The sequence below is a fragment of the Panthera pardus genome, unplaced genomic scaffold, assembly GCF_024362965.1.
Source record: "Panthera pardus isolate Hobbes unplaced genomic scaffold, ASM2436296v1 HiC_scaffold_22, whole genome shotgun sequence".
Classification (NCBI taxonomy): Eukaryota; Metazoa; Chordata; class Mammalia; order Carnivora; family Felidae; genus Panthera; species Panthera pardus.
The window spans coordinates 74,659,778-74,677,760 of record NW_026526788.1 but is presented as its reverse complement, the minus strand read 5'-3'; the positions used below and the strand labels follow the sequence as shown (position 1 = coordinate 74,677,760).

The window sequence follows — 17,983 nt, the reverse complement described above, 5'->3', positions numbered from 1 at the left end:
AATGAGCAGTGTACATAAAACCTTAGATTGGAACTGGATTTTGAAATATTGCCACTTGCAGAGTGCCTTCAGGTTTAGGTGGTAGTAAATTCAGAAATGTGTAATTTTCTCTGGTATGCATTCTAAAATTTCTTTTTATTTTTAAAAATAAACTTAATTTTAAAAGTTAGAGATTTACAGAATTATTGCAAAGATAGTACACAGAATTCCCATATACACCATAACCTATTAATTTCTTCTGTCATTTTGGGACATTTATCACAACTAATGATCCAATACTGATAACATTATTAATGAAAGTCCATACTTTGCTCAGATTTCCGTAGCTCTCCCTCATGTCCTTCTCTGAATTCCAGGATCTCATCCAAGATACCACATTATATTTAGTCGTCCTGTTTCCTCAGACACTCTCCTCCTCCCCCCCTTGGTTATGACAGTTTCTTAAACTTCCTTGTTGGTAACCTTGACAAGTTTTGATGAGTACTGGTCAGGTATGTTGTAGAATGTCCCTCATTTGGGGTTTGTCTTAAGATTTTTCTCATGTTTAGGTTGGGATAAATAAATGGGAGAGATATTTCATAGATTGGAAGACTATTGTCAATTCTTCCAAATTTTGATATATAGATTCATTAAATCTGAATGAAAATTCCAGTGAGCTATTTTGTAGATATTTACAAACTAATTGTGAGTTTATATGGAAAGGCAAAAGACTTTCCAAACAATAGAGAAGCCAAACAATACAGAAGAACAAAGTTGGAGCACTCATACTACTTGGTTTGAAGACTTTACTATAAGTCCATGGTAATCAAGTCAGGGCGGTATTAGAAAAAGACTAGATACATTGCAATAGAGAGTGATGAGAATAGAGAGCCCAGAAGTAGACCCACATAAATAGTCAATTGATCTTAAAGGAACAAAATCTAATTGACTGTCTTATTGAGTCTAGTGATCCTTTTGCCTAGAGCAGAAATTGTATCCACCAGATCATTGTGACTAAAGTCACATTTCACTTTGTTTGCTGGGAGGAGATTTTTCTCTCTCATAACTTCAATTTTTGGAACATGGCAGTCATTTACAAGGGTTTGGTACAATGTAATTGGGTGAAATCGTTTTATCCATAGACCATATTTTGAGATAATACCAGTTTTCGTTCTATTAAGTTGGGTGATTTTGGCATGGCTTTAGATGTCAAAAATAAGTGTGATCTAAAAAGAGATGGTAGTGAGTTTAGAAATTAAAATAGCCAACTTAGGCAAGATTTACACTTTAGTATAGTATACATACCAATTTTAATTTTTCTGAATTACTTTTCCAGAATTTCTTGAGGTTGGGAAAAAGCAGCCTGCTTTGGATGTTCTTTATGATGTTATGAAAAGTAAGAAACACAGAACATGGCAAAAGATACACGAGCCAATTATGTTGAAATACTTGGAACTTTGTGTGGATCTTCGCAAGAGCCATTTGGCTAAAGAGGGATTATACCAGTATAAGAACATTTGTCAACAGGTATGAAAAGAGCTGGGTTTTATATTTTTAATAGTGCTTTAATGATTTTCAGAGAAGTTTACCTTTTAAAGGTAATATGCTTTTATGTCATAAAATTTGCTCTTAAAGCATTCTGTGGTTTGTTGAGAAGTGTTTTAAGCTTTTCTCTCTCTCTCTCTCTGGTTAGGTGAACATCAAATCTCTAGAGGATGTTGTTAGGGCATATTTGAAATTGGCAGAGGAAAAAACTGAAGCTGCTAAAGAAGAATCTCAGCAAATGGTCCTAGACATAGAAGATCTGGATAATATTCAAACTCCTGAGAGGTATGTAGCTTAAATTGCTAATTTTTTTTTCTTTTTCTTTTTTTTTGCTAATACATTTTTGTCAATGTTTTTCTTTACATGTGTCTCCATCGTCCTCATTTGAAGTATAGATGTTTATTAGAAAGAATGCTTACCTTTGGAATTTTAAGTGTCTGATAAGAAAGCAATACTATTCAGAATTCATAAAGGTGGCAAATTAACAACCTTCAGATAGTCAGATACTAATTTAAATGGTTGTAATATGGGTTGGGGGTGCAAATACTTGAACACTTACATGGCATCTTTACAGTATGCCCAAAGTTGTAAGAAGGATTCACACTTTCTTACACTGGTATCATTGTTGGTTTTGTTTTTTTTAATCTTAGGGCAAAGTAGGAAATCGTGTCTAAAATTGTTTTTAACTTAAAAAATTTTTTTTTTAGTGTTCTCCTAAGTGCTGTAAGTGGTGAAGACACTCAGGATCGTACTGACAGACTACTTTTAACTCCATGGGTTAAATTCCTTTGGGAATCATATAGACAGTGTTTGGACCTTCTTCGAAATAATTCTAGGGTAGAGCGTCTCTACCATGATATTGCCCAACAAGGTAAAATGAGAACTGATTTGAAAAGTTGACTTTTAGGAAAAGACTTTGCAAAAGATTGACAATTAAAGTTAACCTGTTTTTCTTCATCGTATTTATTTTATAGTTTTTATCCTCATTGAGAGATGGTTGGCATTCGTTCAAATAGTAACTAAGGGACTATAAGAAATTTGTTTTACTAGTTAGGGTAATTCTATATGAAATCCACTTCATGGATGTCTGAAAGACAAAGTCATTTTGGAATTTCCCAGGTGACTAGAAAAACAAATGTAACTTTTTGATTGCTTTCTGATAAATGTGACTTGTGCTTTTTGACTTCACCTACTGCATATATACTTAATCATGCCGTGGCCTTTTTTTTTTTTTTTTTTTAATGCTTATTTATTTTGAGAGAGAGAGTGTGAGCAGGAGAGGGGCAGAGAAGGAGAGAGAGAATCTCAAGCAGGCTCTGCTCCACCAGGGCAGAGCCTGATGTGGGGCTCGAACTCATAAACCCGTGAGATCATGACCTGAACCCAAATCAAAGAGTCGGCCATTCAACCAGCTGAGCCACCCAGGTTCCCCACGTAAGGGTTTCTAAGGTCTTTTTAAGCTCTGGACTTCTGTGATTCCCTGAAAAATGCATATTTTTATTTTCTTAAACAGTATTACTGAACATAGAAATAAGTCATCTTGATGACTCTGGATCATCTTAAAAGGTATCCAGCTGTCATAGTGCATATACAGTTGACACTTGAACAGCTTGGGGTGGGGGATTAGAGGCGCAGACTGAAACACCCCTTTGACCCCACCCACGCACCGTTGATCTGCCTGTGATTTGCCTGTCCAAAAACTTAAGTATAGCCTACTGTTGACTAGAAACCTTGCTGGTAACATAAACAGTTGATTAACACATTTTGTACGTTATATGTGTTATATACTGTATTCTTAAGGTAAACTAGAGAAAAGAGAAGGTTAAAATTATTGAAAAAATCCACATGTAAGTGGATCCACACAGTTCAAACCCTTGTTCAAGGGTTAGCTGAACTTTCAGTCCTAAAGAGCTGCATCAAGTCTGTTATCTTAATCTTGTGTCTGTCTTTACTGCACTTATCTTGCTCTTAATGGAGCTTTCTAACTGTATACAAATGGGGTATGTGTGACTTGAGAGTAGCTTTCGACTTTCTTATTTTGGCCTTAGTACAACCTTATGTTGCCATTCTGCTCACTATGGGGATGATTGGCATTTGTTTTATCAAGTTGTAAGTGACTTTAAGGAATATTTTACCAAAAAAAAATACTGTAGGGGCAACTGACTGGTTCCATTGGTAGAGTATATGACTCTTGATCTCAGGGTTGTAAGTTGGAGCCCCATATTGGGTGTAGAGATTACTTCATAAATAAATGCTTATAAAAATATAATACTATGAGTATTACAACTTCTGTTTTATTTACGTAGCATGTGTGAATTTTCATTTAAGACAAGTAAACTTGGGCTTTTTGCTAACTACTGATACATAAATGTTAACTTGAAGTTAAACTGCATCCCTTCATTTTGGGCCTATTGAAATAGAAATGCTCTCTCTCTCTCTTTTTTTTTTTTTTTTTTTTTTAAGGGCAAAGGAATTCTGAAAAAATTGTTATATTGCATATATGACAGTAGAAAATTATTTTAATGACAGAGCAAGTAGTTAAGGTATACATCTATGTACACAGTTGAAATCAGGTTATCATAAGCCCAAATTTTGTTAGATAAGAAGGCTCTTTGTATTCCAGGCTAGAATTTTTTGTTCTTTTAGGATTTGAAGTGGTAGGTGTTTGAAAGGTGAGTCCCTCCTACACTTCAATTGAATAGCTTCCCATTTGTAAACTCTCCCAGAATCCCAGAAACACATTTTAGTCCTAGGCCAGGACTATGTCTAGTAGATGGTCACGACACAAGTGACTAATGACCTTGATCATTTCTGAAGACTGATTATAAGTTTGGGTAAATCTTGTTAAAATAACTGATTTCAGTATTTGAAATAAAACTTATTCACATACTTGTTGATGGTGGAAAGTACCTAATATATTTTATAATTATGTCTATAGCTTTCAAATTCTGCCTCCAATACACCCGTAAGGCTGAATTCCGTAAGCTTTGTGACAATTTGAGAATGCACTTGTCACAGATTCAACGCCACCATAACCAAAGTACAGCAATCAATCTTAATAATCCAGAAAGCCAGTCCATGCATTTGGAGACCAGGCTGGTTCAATTGGACAGTGCTATCAGCATGGAATTGTGGCAGGTACGTTGTGAACTACTATCTGTCTTTTGTAGTAACAGTAGCCCATATTGTTATTATTATTTTCTTTAATGAGTATCTTTCTCTTGATACTTACTGGTTAATTTCAATCATTAATTGAAGAATTTAAGATCATCTGATGGATAACCAAGAGTTCTGAACAAGCAATCTCAGAATATCGTGGTTCTAGTTACCTGCTGTGAAATGGGGGCCAAATGTGTGCTCTTTTGGGCCCAGTGGCTTTCCATATAAAACAGTTCATCCTCAGTGCTGCTCCAAGTGTGGTTCATTGCCTGGTGCCAGTCTGAACTACCAGATTGAAATAATTAGAGAGGAGAATATGCATTTACGAAGGGTTTTTTTGGGGGGGAAGGATAGCGATTTCATGGTGATGGTGTGTGTGTGTTTTACTCTGTTTAGAAAAACTGAGCTTGTTTTTCAATTAATTTTTGTAATAATTTTACAAATTTGTAAAATTTTGTATTTTATAAAAGTATTGGTGGCAAAAGGTTGGAAATTAAAAACGAAACGAAACAAAACAAAACTTGTCCTTTGCTGTAGAGAATTGGAGAAGCGCACTGGATCGTCTCTCAGATTTCTTGGTGCTGCTTTGACTTAGTAAACATGCATGGGGAATATCCTACATGGGAGATCTCAGTGTGGTGCTGGGAGTCTTGCCCACTACTTGAGCTTTTTACACTAAGAATTGTGCAAAGACATTTTCACGTGATTTTGTAGTCACAACTTGAGACTTCTACATGTTTGACCAAAATATAAAATCTAATTGAAATTGCAAAGAAAGAGTGGTAGTTTTTTGAGCCAAGTGAAAATGTGATTTCCTGCTCTCCAAAATATTTTCCGTTTCTGTAGGGACACCCTTAAAATACTACCTGATGAAATAGGAAAAAGAGGTTCTATAGAAGGTAGACATACTCCTTATAGAACAAATGGATAGATAAGTAGAAAGAAGGAAGTAATACTCACATGTTATCACTCAGAAATAACCTCTATGTTTTGTTTTAATGTCCTTCTAGATATTTTTACTGTATATCCCAAGTGGTATGATAATCACTTTTAAAAAAGAATTTTAAAGTCACATTTACTGATGTGTAAGTTATCTCCAGCAAAACTCGCCCTGAAGTCTGACAAATGCAGTAACCACCATAATCAAGATGTAAAACATTTCCTCAAAACTGCCTCATGCCCCTTTGCACCCAACCCCTCCCTGATCCTTAAGATCCGCTGATCTGTTTTCTGTCAAAAGGATCAGATTTAATCATTAAAATAATCTATTACGGAAAAATTTGTAAGCATATAAAACCATGCGTGCAAGGGTACTTTGAAACATTTTTAGGACAGTCAATGGGATTTAAAAATAACCTTTGCAAATTAAAGCATAGTTGGCAAAGTTGTCAAGATAGTTGTAGAATAGCTAACCTGGTTACTGTGTCAAGCTTTAGGCTGGGGCTGGTTGACAGAAAGACTAAATAAAATTGAATTCTACAAAATTCTCTGTGGGGCAGATAGATGTTTGTATAGATATTTGGCACTTTCTCAAATTACACCCCTGCTACTACTGTGAAAGAGACAGAAAGCAAAACACTGTGTTCTGTACGTCAGCTGGCACATGTTCAAACCTGTGCCAGTTCAAACCTGTTCTGTCTAATTTTAAGAAGTTTAAGGATTTAGTATGTTTGTGATCATGGCAGTTTTGTGAGATACATCAGATACTAGATTATAGATGAATAAAAGGAACCACACATAGAGGGATTTTACTTCCCACTTTTATTCTTCAGTGTTTTGTGTTTTAGGTTTCATAAAGAGATTTGGATTAGATTTTTTGTTCGTTTAGAATGCAGTGACTGTAATTTATACTCCTAATCTTAGGAAGCGTTCAAAGCTGTGGAAGATATTCATGGACTATTTACCTTGTCTAAAAAACCACCTAAACCTCAGTTGATGGCAAATTACTATAACAAAGTTTCGACTGTGTTTTGGAAATCTGGAAATGCTCTTTTTCATGCATCTACACTCCATCGTCTTTACCATCTATCCAGAGAAATGAGAAAGAATCTTACACAGGAAGAGATGCAAAGGTAAGAATGTTGAAGTCAGATAATATTGAAAGTATGAAACAAATATCTCCTACTAAATGGCATGGTTCCAGGTTAGGGTTTCTCAACTTCTACACTGTTGACATTTGGGGCTGGATCATTTTCTGTTCTAGGGGACTAGGCATGAAGGATGTTTTGGGGCATCCCTGGTTCACCAGATGCCAGTAGCAGTTCTTTCCCATCAGAAATGTCTCTGGACATTGTTGTTCTTTGGTAGTAGCAAAAACCTGATGGAGAAAATTGAATATTAGGAAAGACAGTGTTATGGTATGAGCTTTCTGTCCATAAATGGTATTTAGAATCTAGTTTTAGAACAAATAAGAGAACTAAAAAAATAAATGCTGCCATCATGCCTGATTATAAGACATTAACTGAGTGTGTGTTTGAACATAAAAAAAGGGTCTGTGACGTAGCAATCTAAAGACCACTTTTTTCCTTTGGCATCACACGTAACCTATTTTCTTCCGGTCAAATACATATATTTTTTAACGTGTTTTGGTGGACTCCGGCAGCTCACACACCACTCTTTTCTCTTACTGGCAGACCATGTTATTTTGGCCTCCATAATTCTTTCTGTATACCAAATTGTTTTTCTTTTGCCTTTGCAGCAATACACGGAACCAACTAAATTAATTTTTCTAGTATATTTTCTTTGAAAGTCTTGAGGACAGTGTTCACTCATTGTCCTTCATGTAATCCGTGTCTGTTTGAGATTTAAAACAGAACAAAACTTGGTTTCCTTTAAGGTACCTATGTACCATCCCTTTATTTTTATTTATTTATTTAGTTTTTTTTTTTTTGTTTTTTTTTTTTTACATTTATTTATTTTTGAGGGACAGAGACAGAGTGTGAACAGGGGAGGGGCAGAGAGACAGGGAGACACAGAATCTGAAGCAGGTTCCAGGCTCAGAGCTGTCAGCACAGAGCCCTTGCAGGGTTCGAACCCATGAACCGTGAAATCATGACCTGAGCTGAAGTCGGCCGCTTAACCGACTGAGCCACCCAGGCGCCCCAGTACCATCCCTTTAGAAACTGCTGTAATGGTATTATAATAGTAAGTATTGGGCTATGTAGCTCTGTGTACATTATTTTGTTTAATCTTTACAATAGCCTCATGACTCAAAAAATTGCCTTAGGTTTCAGTCTTGGAAACGGTGAGGCTGCGATTCTAACCCTTCACCCTTTAGCTCCAGAGCCCACTATCCTTAATGTAATACGGTGATCTGAATTCAACCTGACTTGCCTCTTGTGTTTTAAGGAAGTTACGATTTCTCTCCACCACGCGTCCTCCCAACACCCCTGTTGTGTTCACTGACATTCTTTGTAAATTTCCACCCCTTTCTTAGTGTCATTTTTCTTAGCTTTTAAAGCTGCCTTGTTTTTCTAAGGAAGCATAGGATATACAAAGGTATCTTATTCTACATTTTAACCTCCCAGTCTTTTTCTATAGCTGGAAGATATTGAGAGTAGTAAGTGGGTAGATGAAGTTCTGATTCTCCCAAGTACTCATTTTAGTATGGCCCATTTCTCTTAATTTCCTGTTTTGATGAATAATATGTATGAATATAGTCCACCAAAGGTGGTGTACATATTCTGTCACTGGCATATCTTACGAAATGATTAAAGAGAAGTGTCTTTCTTTATGTCAGGTAACATTTATGAATGTAACAGATTTGTGATTTTGTTCTCCAGAATGTCTACTAGAGTCCTTTTGGCCACTCTTTCCATCCCTATTACCCCTGAGCGTACTGATATTGCTCGACTTCTGGATATGGATGGCATTATAGTCGAAAAACAACGTCGCCTTGCAACGCTGCTAGGTCTTCAAGCCCCACCAACACGAATTGGCCTTATTAACGATATGGTTGGTATAAGTTCGAGCATTCTTACAGCTCAGAATAGGAAATTTATGGTCAGGGTTTACAGTTCGTGCCAGGTGGTTCTGATGAATGGACTGGTTTGAGAACTGCCGGTGTAAGTCAGCACAGTGTTCCTTTAAGGTGATTCCTCTGTAGGGGGTGGACTGAAGTTACATTTGATGTAGTAGATGAGAGTTGGACTACCTCTGAGGAATAATGTGGACCACTCAGTAAGAGAAAAGGTAATGATGGGTAAGGTTCATGGCTTACTTCAGAGGGCTGCAGGAAAACTAACCAAGCTGACAGATGGTAGAAATGGGGTGATGAGTATAGGAATGAATGTGAAGTTGATTAGGCCTGATTCTGGACAATGGGAATATTTCCAATTTTTCTTTCTCTTTTAATGTTTGTTTATTTTGAGAGAGAGAGAGAGCACAGTCACGAGACCATGAGCTGGGGAGGGGTAGAGAGAGAAAGAATCCCAAGTAGGCTGTGCGGAGCTCAATGCAAGGCTCGATCCCATGACCATGAGATCATGACCTGTGGCGAAACTCAAGAGTTGGAAGCTTAATTGACTGAATCACGAAGGCACCCCATGAAGTACTTTGTAAAATGCAGATTTCTAAATATAAATAAATAAATAAATAAATAAATAAAATGCAGATTTCTAGGGGTGCCTGGCTGACTCAGTCTTCTGAGAAGAGCATGTGACTCTTGATCTTGGGGCTGTAAGTTCGAGCAACACGTTAGAGATTACTTAAATAAAACTTAAAAAAATGTAGATTTCTAGGTTGTACCCAGTACCTACACCAATCAGTTTCAGAATATGGAGCCTAAGGTTGGTGTATCTTTACAATGTTTATGTTGATGGACTTTTGCATTCACTGGAAATTAGCATGTGAGTGCGTATTATTTTCTTAATGTTTATTTATTTTGAGAGAGAGAGAGAGAGAGAATGTTCTCCACGGGGGAGGGGCAGAGAGAGAGGGAGAGAGAGAGAATGTTCTCCACGGGGGAGGGGCAGAGAGAGAGGGAGAGAGAGAATCCCAATTTTGGGGCTCAGTCTCATGAATCACAAGACTGGGACCTGAGCCCAAACCAAGAGTCTGCTGCTTAACTGACTGAGCCACCCAGGTGCCCCTTACACGTGTGTATTACATGCCAGGCAATTAAGATTTACAACTTTAGGTTTTAGAGAGTCTGACTCACAATAGTCAGACTTAGTAGTTACTGTAATATAATAGCCCAGTAAATTACTTTGGAACAAGAGAAATAAGAGGGACAGTTGCTAGAGAAGAGGCTTTCCTTTTCTGGCAGAACCCGTTAAGTAAGAACTAATCAGTTTTCTATGTAGCAACACTTTTCCCTTGGAACACTTTTCTGTAACAGTAGGAAGGCAGATTCCCTTTGTTGTCAGTTTTTATTTTTATTTGTTTGAGAGAGAGAGTGAGAACTGTGTGTGCAAGCAGGGGGAGGGGTGGGGAGAGAGAGTCCCAAAGCATTGTGGAGCCCGACGTGGGGCTCGATTTCGCAAACCGGAGATTGTGACCTGAGCTAGGAGTCAGATGCGTAACTGACTAAGCCACCCTGGTGCCTGTTGTAAGCTTTTAACAAGAACTTAATCTGCAAAACAGCACTTCTCTGTCTCTGTATGCCTCCATGTTTTATTTTGTTGCCACTGTCCACAGGTCAGCTTTGTGTTTTGACGAGTTTTTGTGGGACTGACTTAGAATTAAGTGAATAAAATGATAGTATTTTCTTTGGGAAGAGATCTTACTAGCAAATAGTGTAAAAGAAATTTTTTTTTTTATTTTAAAATACTGAACAAGTGTTTAAACCGGAAAGAGAGTCCATATCTCTTGAACTTTTATCTATATACCTAACACACACCTTGATGTTAAAGTTGGTGTCTTACACTGGTTTGTTTATCATTGTTGGAGAGCTTTCGGCCAGCAGCCAGGACATCCAGACTTGGGTCCTTATTGTGCCCATAGACAGGTATAAAGGTTTATGAGAAGGGTATAGGTTGGTATCAGGTCAGTTATTAGCTGGCTGTCAGTGGGCATTTATATAAGTCTTTATGAGTTCACCATACATTCAAGATTGAGACCTGAGCTTTGAGCTCCTATAACTGAATTTGTAAACACCAAGAGAATGATTTTTCTAAATTTATTTTTTAATGTTTATTTATTTTTGAGAGAGAGGCAGAGCACGAGTGGGGGAGGGGCAGAGAGAGAAGGAGACACAGAATACGAAGCAGGCTTCAGGCCCTTGAGTTGTCAGCACAGAGCCGGACGTGGGCCTCGAACCCACGAATCGCGAGATCGTGGCCTGAGCCGAAGTCAGACGCTTTACCGACTGAGCCAGGCACCCCGAGAATGATTCTCTTATTTCAGGAACATATTCAGGTTAAGCAGAGTTCATAAGCAACTCGTTCTTAGATCAGAAAGCCAATTATAAATCTTAGAAATATTTTAACAGATTACAGTAGCCTATTGTAACATATCTCCTCTTTGGGGAAAAGGGTGCTAAATGGAGAATCTAGAATAATTTGATAGGAATACGATTACAGCCGGGAGAATTTTATTTGAATGCTTATACCACACCACACTTAATTCAATAAAGGCACTTGTGAGGGAGGTATTCCAGAAATGTGGAAATCAGTCGTGCACCCATTTTGGATAGGAGGTAGACTAGAGTGCTCGTGTGTGGGGATAGGATCTGCTGTCACTTGCCTCAGTCGTGTGACCAGTCTCGTGGCTACACACACAATCCTGCAGTCCTGTGCTTGCAAGTCTTGCTGTGTGTCTGCAGTTAGTCTGCTGTCTTTGGGTTTGCAGTTCCCCACATGTAAAGGGTAAAGGTCCGCGTGCATTCTGTATTCTAGTTTATAGTTCAGGTAAGGTATGATTTAATTATGGGCAGTTTTGAGGTTTATAAAGTTTGGCCATTTTTTGTCTCCCTTTTTAAGAAAAGTTATTCAGGTGGCACCCTTAGTTGAGTTTTAGTCACATATAAAAGTGTAGATCATAAATGTAATTGGGTACATTCTCATCAGGTGGTTTATAGTCCTCGCTCCCCATGCCCCCCAAAATAGCCACTTGCCCTGATATGCGACACCACACATAAATTTGCCTGTGTACTTTATGTGAGATTTGAGGTTCACGTAAATGCAGTATGTTAAATTCCTGTGAGATTTATTCACATGTGTAGCTTTTTTTTCTTCGATCATTTCTGTATAAGAACCTATCCCTGTTTGTCCTGAGTTTTTTCTAATAGGGGCTTTTATGAATAGTGTTGGCATGGTAATTTTTGTGTGCTACAGTAAATTGTGAACTGTGGGATTTTACTTATTGCTGGTAATTAGGTTGGCCACACTAGTTGTCTTTATAAATATTTTGTTGGTTTAGAGTTCTTATATCCTTATTAAGCTCTTGGGAGACTTTTCACTGTAGATAGATACATAATTTGGGGTAAGAGACCCAAGTGTAGTTTTCTTTTAGAGTCCTCTGGTAAATTTAAAGAGGATTGAGGCTGGTCTTTCAGACACTTTCTAGATCTCCAATCCTGTATTTTTCTTCTTTGTATTCAATTCAGTTGGGAATTTAGTTGGAAAATTTCCTTCAGCAGTTAAACCTTTTGTTCATTGTAGGTCAGATTCAATGTATTGCAGTATGTTGTTCCCGAAGTGAAAGACCTTTACAATTGGCTGGAAGTAGAATTTAACCCGCTAAAACTCTGCGAGAGAGTCACAAAGGTAAGGCTTGGCGTTCTAGTTTTGGTTATATGACCTTTGCTGGCTGGCCTTTTTTCAGGTTGTATTTATACTGAGGAGAGAGAAGTATTGTCCTCTGTGTTTAAATTCAGTGCACATTTCATTGTCTTTTTTTCTTTATGTTAAGGGAAAAGATATTTCTGATGTGCTAAATAAATAAACCTTTGGAGGTAAATTAGCAGCATGGCTAATTTAGTCATTGCTGTCAGTCACCTTCAGACAAGCATCAACATAGTTTTGTATTACATTTGTATTTCCCTGCACTGTGATGTTTCTGTATGTTTAAAAAAAAAATGAGAAAAAGCTTCACAAATGTTTGACTGTTATTAGAAAGTATGATCTGTTTTCAATGTAATGGACTTTACAGGTTCTAAATTGGGTTAGGGAACAACCTGAAAAGGAACCAGAGTTGCAACAGTATGTCCCACAGCTGCAAAACAACACCATACTTCGTCTTCTGCAGCAGGTAAACATTTTTAAATAAATGTTTTATTTAGAACTGGAATTTCTCCCCTTGATTGTTTTTATCACAACACTAAAAAATTGAGGAATGGCCTAGGATTTGAACTCCTCACCAAATTCTAGCCTTGCCAAAATTAGTCTTAATGTATTTGATTTGGAAAACAATATTTTACGTATAATTTGTAGTTTTTTTCTCCTTTATTGTTGAATACTATCTATGTACATTTCTCCTCATTAGTAGTGTAAATCTAATTCAACACCTACATGGTTTTAAATTGTCTCAAGGGTACTGTGATTTATTCAGACTCCAATGATGGAAATCCGTATTTCTAGGGGTTTTTCTGCTATTAGAAAATGTTTGTAGCAGTGAACATTCCCATACATGTGTCTTTACGTACTTCTGTGACTTTGTGTAATATCAGAAGTGCAATTAGTCACAGAGTTTACACATTTAAAGCTTTAATAGCTCTTCAAGAGATTCAGTTAGTGAACCCTCCTACCTGTAGTGAGTGGGGAAGCCTTTTCTCTTGCTAACGCTATTTATTGTTAGTCTTTTAACATACTTTAGGCTGACTCATGTAAGTTTGAATATTAGGGTTTATAATATGGCTTAAATGTTCCTGTTTTGTCTTCCATTTGTTTCATTGGGAGGGGGCTTTTACTATGTTTTCACTTCAGTATTTATGCACATTTCATTGACCTGCTTTCTTTTGTTTATGTGAGCAGTGTTATTTCTTATGTGCTATACAAATAGTTGAAGGCTAATTAGCAGTATAACTAAATAGTAATGCTGCCAGTCTCCTTCAGACAAATAATTTTATTAGAAGTGTTCAGATGAATTAGGTAAGTAGCAGGTCTCTACAGATATATGGCCATTCAGGGCTTTTTGTTTGATGAAACTAGGATTTGAAAGGATTATGCTTTTGAGGAATGGTATAATGTGATGGTTCAGAGCATAGCTTTTGGGGTTGATAGCTTTGAATTGTGATTCCAGCTCTAGCAGTGTAGTGTTAACAGTTAACTTTGAGCTTCAACTTCTCTTCTCTGGGAAATGGACATAAGTTCTACTCATAGTTGTGTAAGACTGCACATAAAAATGCTGAATAAATTATTATAGCTATTACTGCTAACCTTGTGTTCTTTATGCAGGTGGCACAGATTTATCAGAGCATTGAGTTTTCTCGTTTGACTTCTCTGGTTCCTTTTGTTGATGCTTTCCAACTGGAACGGGCTATAGTAGATGCTGCCAGGCACTGTGATCTGCAGGTATGTGCTGGAAGGGACACCGAGGTAGAAGGCCTTGAAGGACTAAAAAACGCCTGTCCTTTGTTTCTCGCAGCTTTTGGTTCAGTGGCACCATTTTAAAGTTGTACCGAATGGGTTTTCTAGCTTTTGTATTGAACATTCTTAATGTTTTCTCATATTCATTTGAAATTTTTTATCAAAAGTTACTTATTTGTGGGGCGCCTGGGCGCCTCAGTCAGTTGGGCGTCTGACTCGGCTCAGGTCATGCTGTCGTAGTTCACGAGTTCAGGCCCTGCGTTGGGCTCTGTGCTGACGGCTCGGAGCCTGGAGCCTGCAGCCTGCTTTGGGTTCTGTGTCTCCCTCTCTCTCTGCCCCTCCCCCGTGCTCTGTCTCGTGTGCACACACGCTCTCTCTCTTTTCCTCTCACTCAAAAATAGACATTTAAGAAAATATAAGGGACCCGTCTGTAGAATGATTTCGTATTTGTATATAGATGTCACTATTGATGAGGTCGTTTAATTTTCAAAGGTTCGTATTGACCACACTTCTCGGACCCTTAGTTTTGGATCTGATTTGAATTACGCTACTCGAGAAGATGCTCCAATTGGTCCTCATTTGCAAAGCATGCCTTCAGAACAGATCAGAAATCAGTTGACAGCGATGTCTTCAGTACTTGCAAAGGCACTTGAAGTCATTAAGCCAGCTCATATTTTGGTATGCATCTTGGGGAGAAATGAACTACAGAATCTTTCAGGGGCCCTTACGCTATGTCTTGCACAAAAAGGTTTGTTTGGGATGATGTCTGAGAAAAAGACTTTGTTATATATTTCCTATTCAGTTGTATTTCTTAGTTTTGGTATTGTACCTATCACATATAAGACGATATCCCCTCTTCACCCCCTCTGTGGGATTTTTCCTTCCTGCTTAACTTCTTTCCTTGTTAGTGTTGTTAGCCTTTCTCCTTGGCTTACATGCTATAAAGTAGATTTGGTGCAGAGAACAATGGACCTAGCAAATGAAGGTTCTTCAGCTGTGTCGCTGCTATGAAAGACTTTGTATAGGTCGTAGTATTTGGTGCTGGGAGCTAGTAGCTTGAGTAACATCATCTCTTGTTATTAAATGCAGATATACGTAAGGGTAATAGGTCAGGATTATTTAGTAATTTTTTGGATGCCTAATACCCTGGTGTGTCATGTGATAATTTTTTTAATCCATTTATTTTTGAAGCAAGAGAAAGAAGAACAGCATCAGTTGGCTGTTACTGCATACCTTAAAAATTCCCGAAAAGAGCATCAGCGTATCCTGGCTCGCCGTCAGACAATTGAGGAAAGGAAAGAGCGCCTTGAGAGTCTCAATATTCAGCGTGAGAAGGAAGAATTGGAGCAGAGGGAAGCTGAACTTCAGAAAGTAAGGAAAGCTGAAGAAGAGAGGCTGCGACAGGAGGCAAAGGAGAGAGAGAAGGAGCGCATCTTACAGGAACATGAACAGATCAAAAAGAAAACTGTCCGTGAGCGTTTGGAGCAGATCAAGAAAACGGAACTGGGTGCCAAAGCGTTCAAAGACATTGATATTGAAGTATGTAGCTCACTACTTGTTACGGTCTTTGATCCACATTTCGGAAGCACAGTTCTTTACCAATTAGTGATTTACTTTGAGTAATCTGGTTATTTTCACTCGTTGGGGTACAGCTGATTGATTAACTATAGTCTGTGAAGTAAGCATTTGTTTTAAATGGCTCTGTGCAGTTTTTAGCCATTGTTAAAACAGAGTTGGGTACGTGCAGGTGGGCGGAATGAGAAGTAGATGTTAAGATTATGTTGTTTTTCCCTACACAGAAGTGGAAATATGGCTATTGTAAAACATTCTTACGTTGCCTAACTTTACCCGCTGGTAACACCTACTCATTGTATAAAAAGTAACTTAGGTTTTGATTACAGAAAACATTGCTCCATACGCCTTTCTTCTATATTCTTATTAGTGATTGTGCGTTTGTAATACTTTACAGGATCTGGAAGAATTGGATCCGGATTTTATCATGGCTAAACAGGTTGAACAACTGGAGAAAGAAAAGAAGGAACTTCAGGAACGCCTGAAGAATCAAGAAAAGAAGGTGAATGAAAGGACTGGTTGGTAAACTTACAACATGTCAGGTTAATAGAAATTTCTTTCTTAAATACTTTTGTTTTCATGTCATTCAGATTGATTATTTCGAACGAGCTAAACGCTTGGAGGAAATCCCTTTGATAAAGAGCGCATATGAAGAACAGAGGATTAAAGACATGGATCTGTGGGAACAGCAAGAAGAAGAAAGAGTAAGATTTACATTGGACTGTAACACTTTTAGACTGTAAGCTATAATTAAATCCTCTGCCAGTAATGGGGCCACGGTTTCAGAACTGATCATTCTGTGCTCTTTTGCGAGGAATGGTGGCGCTTTAATGGCTGAATACAGACAGACTGGTGGGCAGATAGATGTTTTTACAACAGAGGTTAAAAAATGAAACTTGTAGTAACGCAAAAGACAGGTGAAAAGTTCACTTAAAAAAGAGCTTTATGAGGATATAACTCACATGCCACACAATTCACCCGTTTGAACTGTGTAATTGATGGGTTTTAGTACATTTACAGAGTTGCACAGCCATTAAACTTTACCCCAAAAGAAACTCCACGCCTATTAGTAGTCCCTCCCCATTTTCTCCACACCACTTTGGCCTTATGCAACCACCAGTGCCCTGTCTGTCTCTAGATTTGCTTATTGTTTAGATATTTTATGTAAATGGAATCATACAGTACATGGCCTTTTGGGACTAGACTGTTCCTTCTGTATTTATCTAATGGTATAAGAGCAAGGCTTTCAAATGCTCGTGATTAAATTGTGATTAAAAACTAGTGGCCCTGTTCTAGTTTTAAAAAAAAAGTAAATACAGACAACAAACCTGTGGGGACTTGCAGTGTGGAGAATGCAGCCTCTTGGTTCCACTGGAGTGTTGCCATTCTGTGCTTCGTTTGCCAGTTCCTCCCATTCTTTCAGAAGTTCGAATTTTTGTGATAATGTGTAAAATCAGAGAAAACAGAGTGCAGACCAGATAAAATATTTGAGATGATTTGTTGTAGTCTCTGCCCTGAAGCCTTCCGTTTCCCTTTGGAGTACAGAGAGGAAAGTCTTCTTAAGTCATTAGTGCACTCTGCCTGAACCTCCACAGTTTTCTTTAAGGGAGAAAATATCTTTCATAATTAGATCGTAGTGCTTATTACCATGAGGTGTTTCCTTTCTGTTTTACTGTATACATTGTAGTTTTTCCTTTATAAAAATTTTCAGTACCATGGGCCTAGATAAGAATTTCTTACAGATGCCTCAGGACTCTTTTACCCGTCTCCTGTCCCTGATTTCTGCCCAGGGACACGTGGGCATGGATATAGTAACCCTTCCATTTTTATAGCAAGACAGAAGGAGCAGAGGATCTGCTCGTCATTCTTTGAGAATATCTGTCAGGAATTGAGAGTAAATTAATCGGAAAGTGAATGCTTTGAAATTTAACTTCATGTTATGTATTTGCAGATTACTACCATGCAACTAGAACGTGAAAAGGCTCTCGAACATAAGAATCGAATGTCACGAATGCTTGAAGACAGAGATTTATTTGTAATGCGACTCAAGGCCGCACGACAGTCTGTTTATGAGGTGAAGTTACTGGTTTCAGGGAAACATTTATTCATGAGCTTTTTTGTTTTGCCTTAAGGTTCTTCTTTAATGCAGTGGTACGTTGTGTCCTGAGCCAACGTTTTGTAATAATCATTTAAATAACATTTTAATAGAAACGTTCTTGAAAATATTTTGTAGGTTATTAAGCAGTCAGCCATCTATAAAC

At 37.8% G+C, this 17,983-nt stretch overlaps 1 protein-coding gene and 2 non-coding genes across 3 annotated transcripts in view; all 3 read left to right on the top strand.

Moving 5' to 3' along the window:
- EIF3A (eukaryotic translation initiation factor 3 subunit A) overlaps nt 1-17,983 on the top strand; it is a 35,532-nt gene that overhangs the window by 4,624 nt on the left and 12,925 nt on the right. The window contains exons 2-15 of the mRNA XM_019459588.2: nt 1,316-1,506; nt 1,673-1,809; nt 2,232-2,395; nt 4,463-4,662; nt 6,547-6,755; nt 8,466-8,637; nt 12,285-12,389; nt 12,775-12,873; nt 14,019-14,135; nt 14,643-14,828; nt 15,342-15,689; nt 16,120-16,224; nt 16,313-16,426; nt 17,674-17,796. Coding sequence (XP_019315133.1) covers nt 1,316-1,506; nt 1,673-1,809; nt 2,232-2,395; nt 4,463-4,662; nt 6,547-6,755; nt 8,466-8,637; nt 12,285-12,389; nt 12,775-12,873; nt 14,019-14,135; nt 14,643-14,828; nt 15,342-15,689; nt 16,120-16,224; nt 16,313-16,426; nt 17,674-17,796 — 2,270 coding nt within the window. The remainder of the gene's footprint in view (nt 1-1,315; nt 1,507-1,672; nt 1,810-2,231; nt 2,396-4,462; nt 4,663-6,546; nt 6,756-8,465; nt 8,638-12,284; nt 12,390-12,774; nt 12,874-14,018; nt 14,136-14,642; nt 14,829-15,341; nt 15,690-16,119; nt 16,225-16,312; nt 16,427-17,673; nt 17,797-17,983) is intronic.
- Nucleotides 12,499-12,632, top strand: LOC128772603 (small nucleolar RNA SNORA19). Its single transcript, XR_008416776.1, has one exon. It is a non-coding gene; the product is annotated as a small nucleolar RNA SNORA19 (small nucleolar RNA).
- On the top strand, nt 13,553-13,682 carry LOC128772602 (small nucleolar RNA SNORA19). Its single transcript, XR_008416775.1, has one exon. It is a non-coding gene; the product is annotated as a small nucleolar RNA SNORA19 (small nucleolar RNA).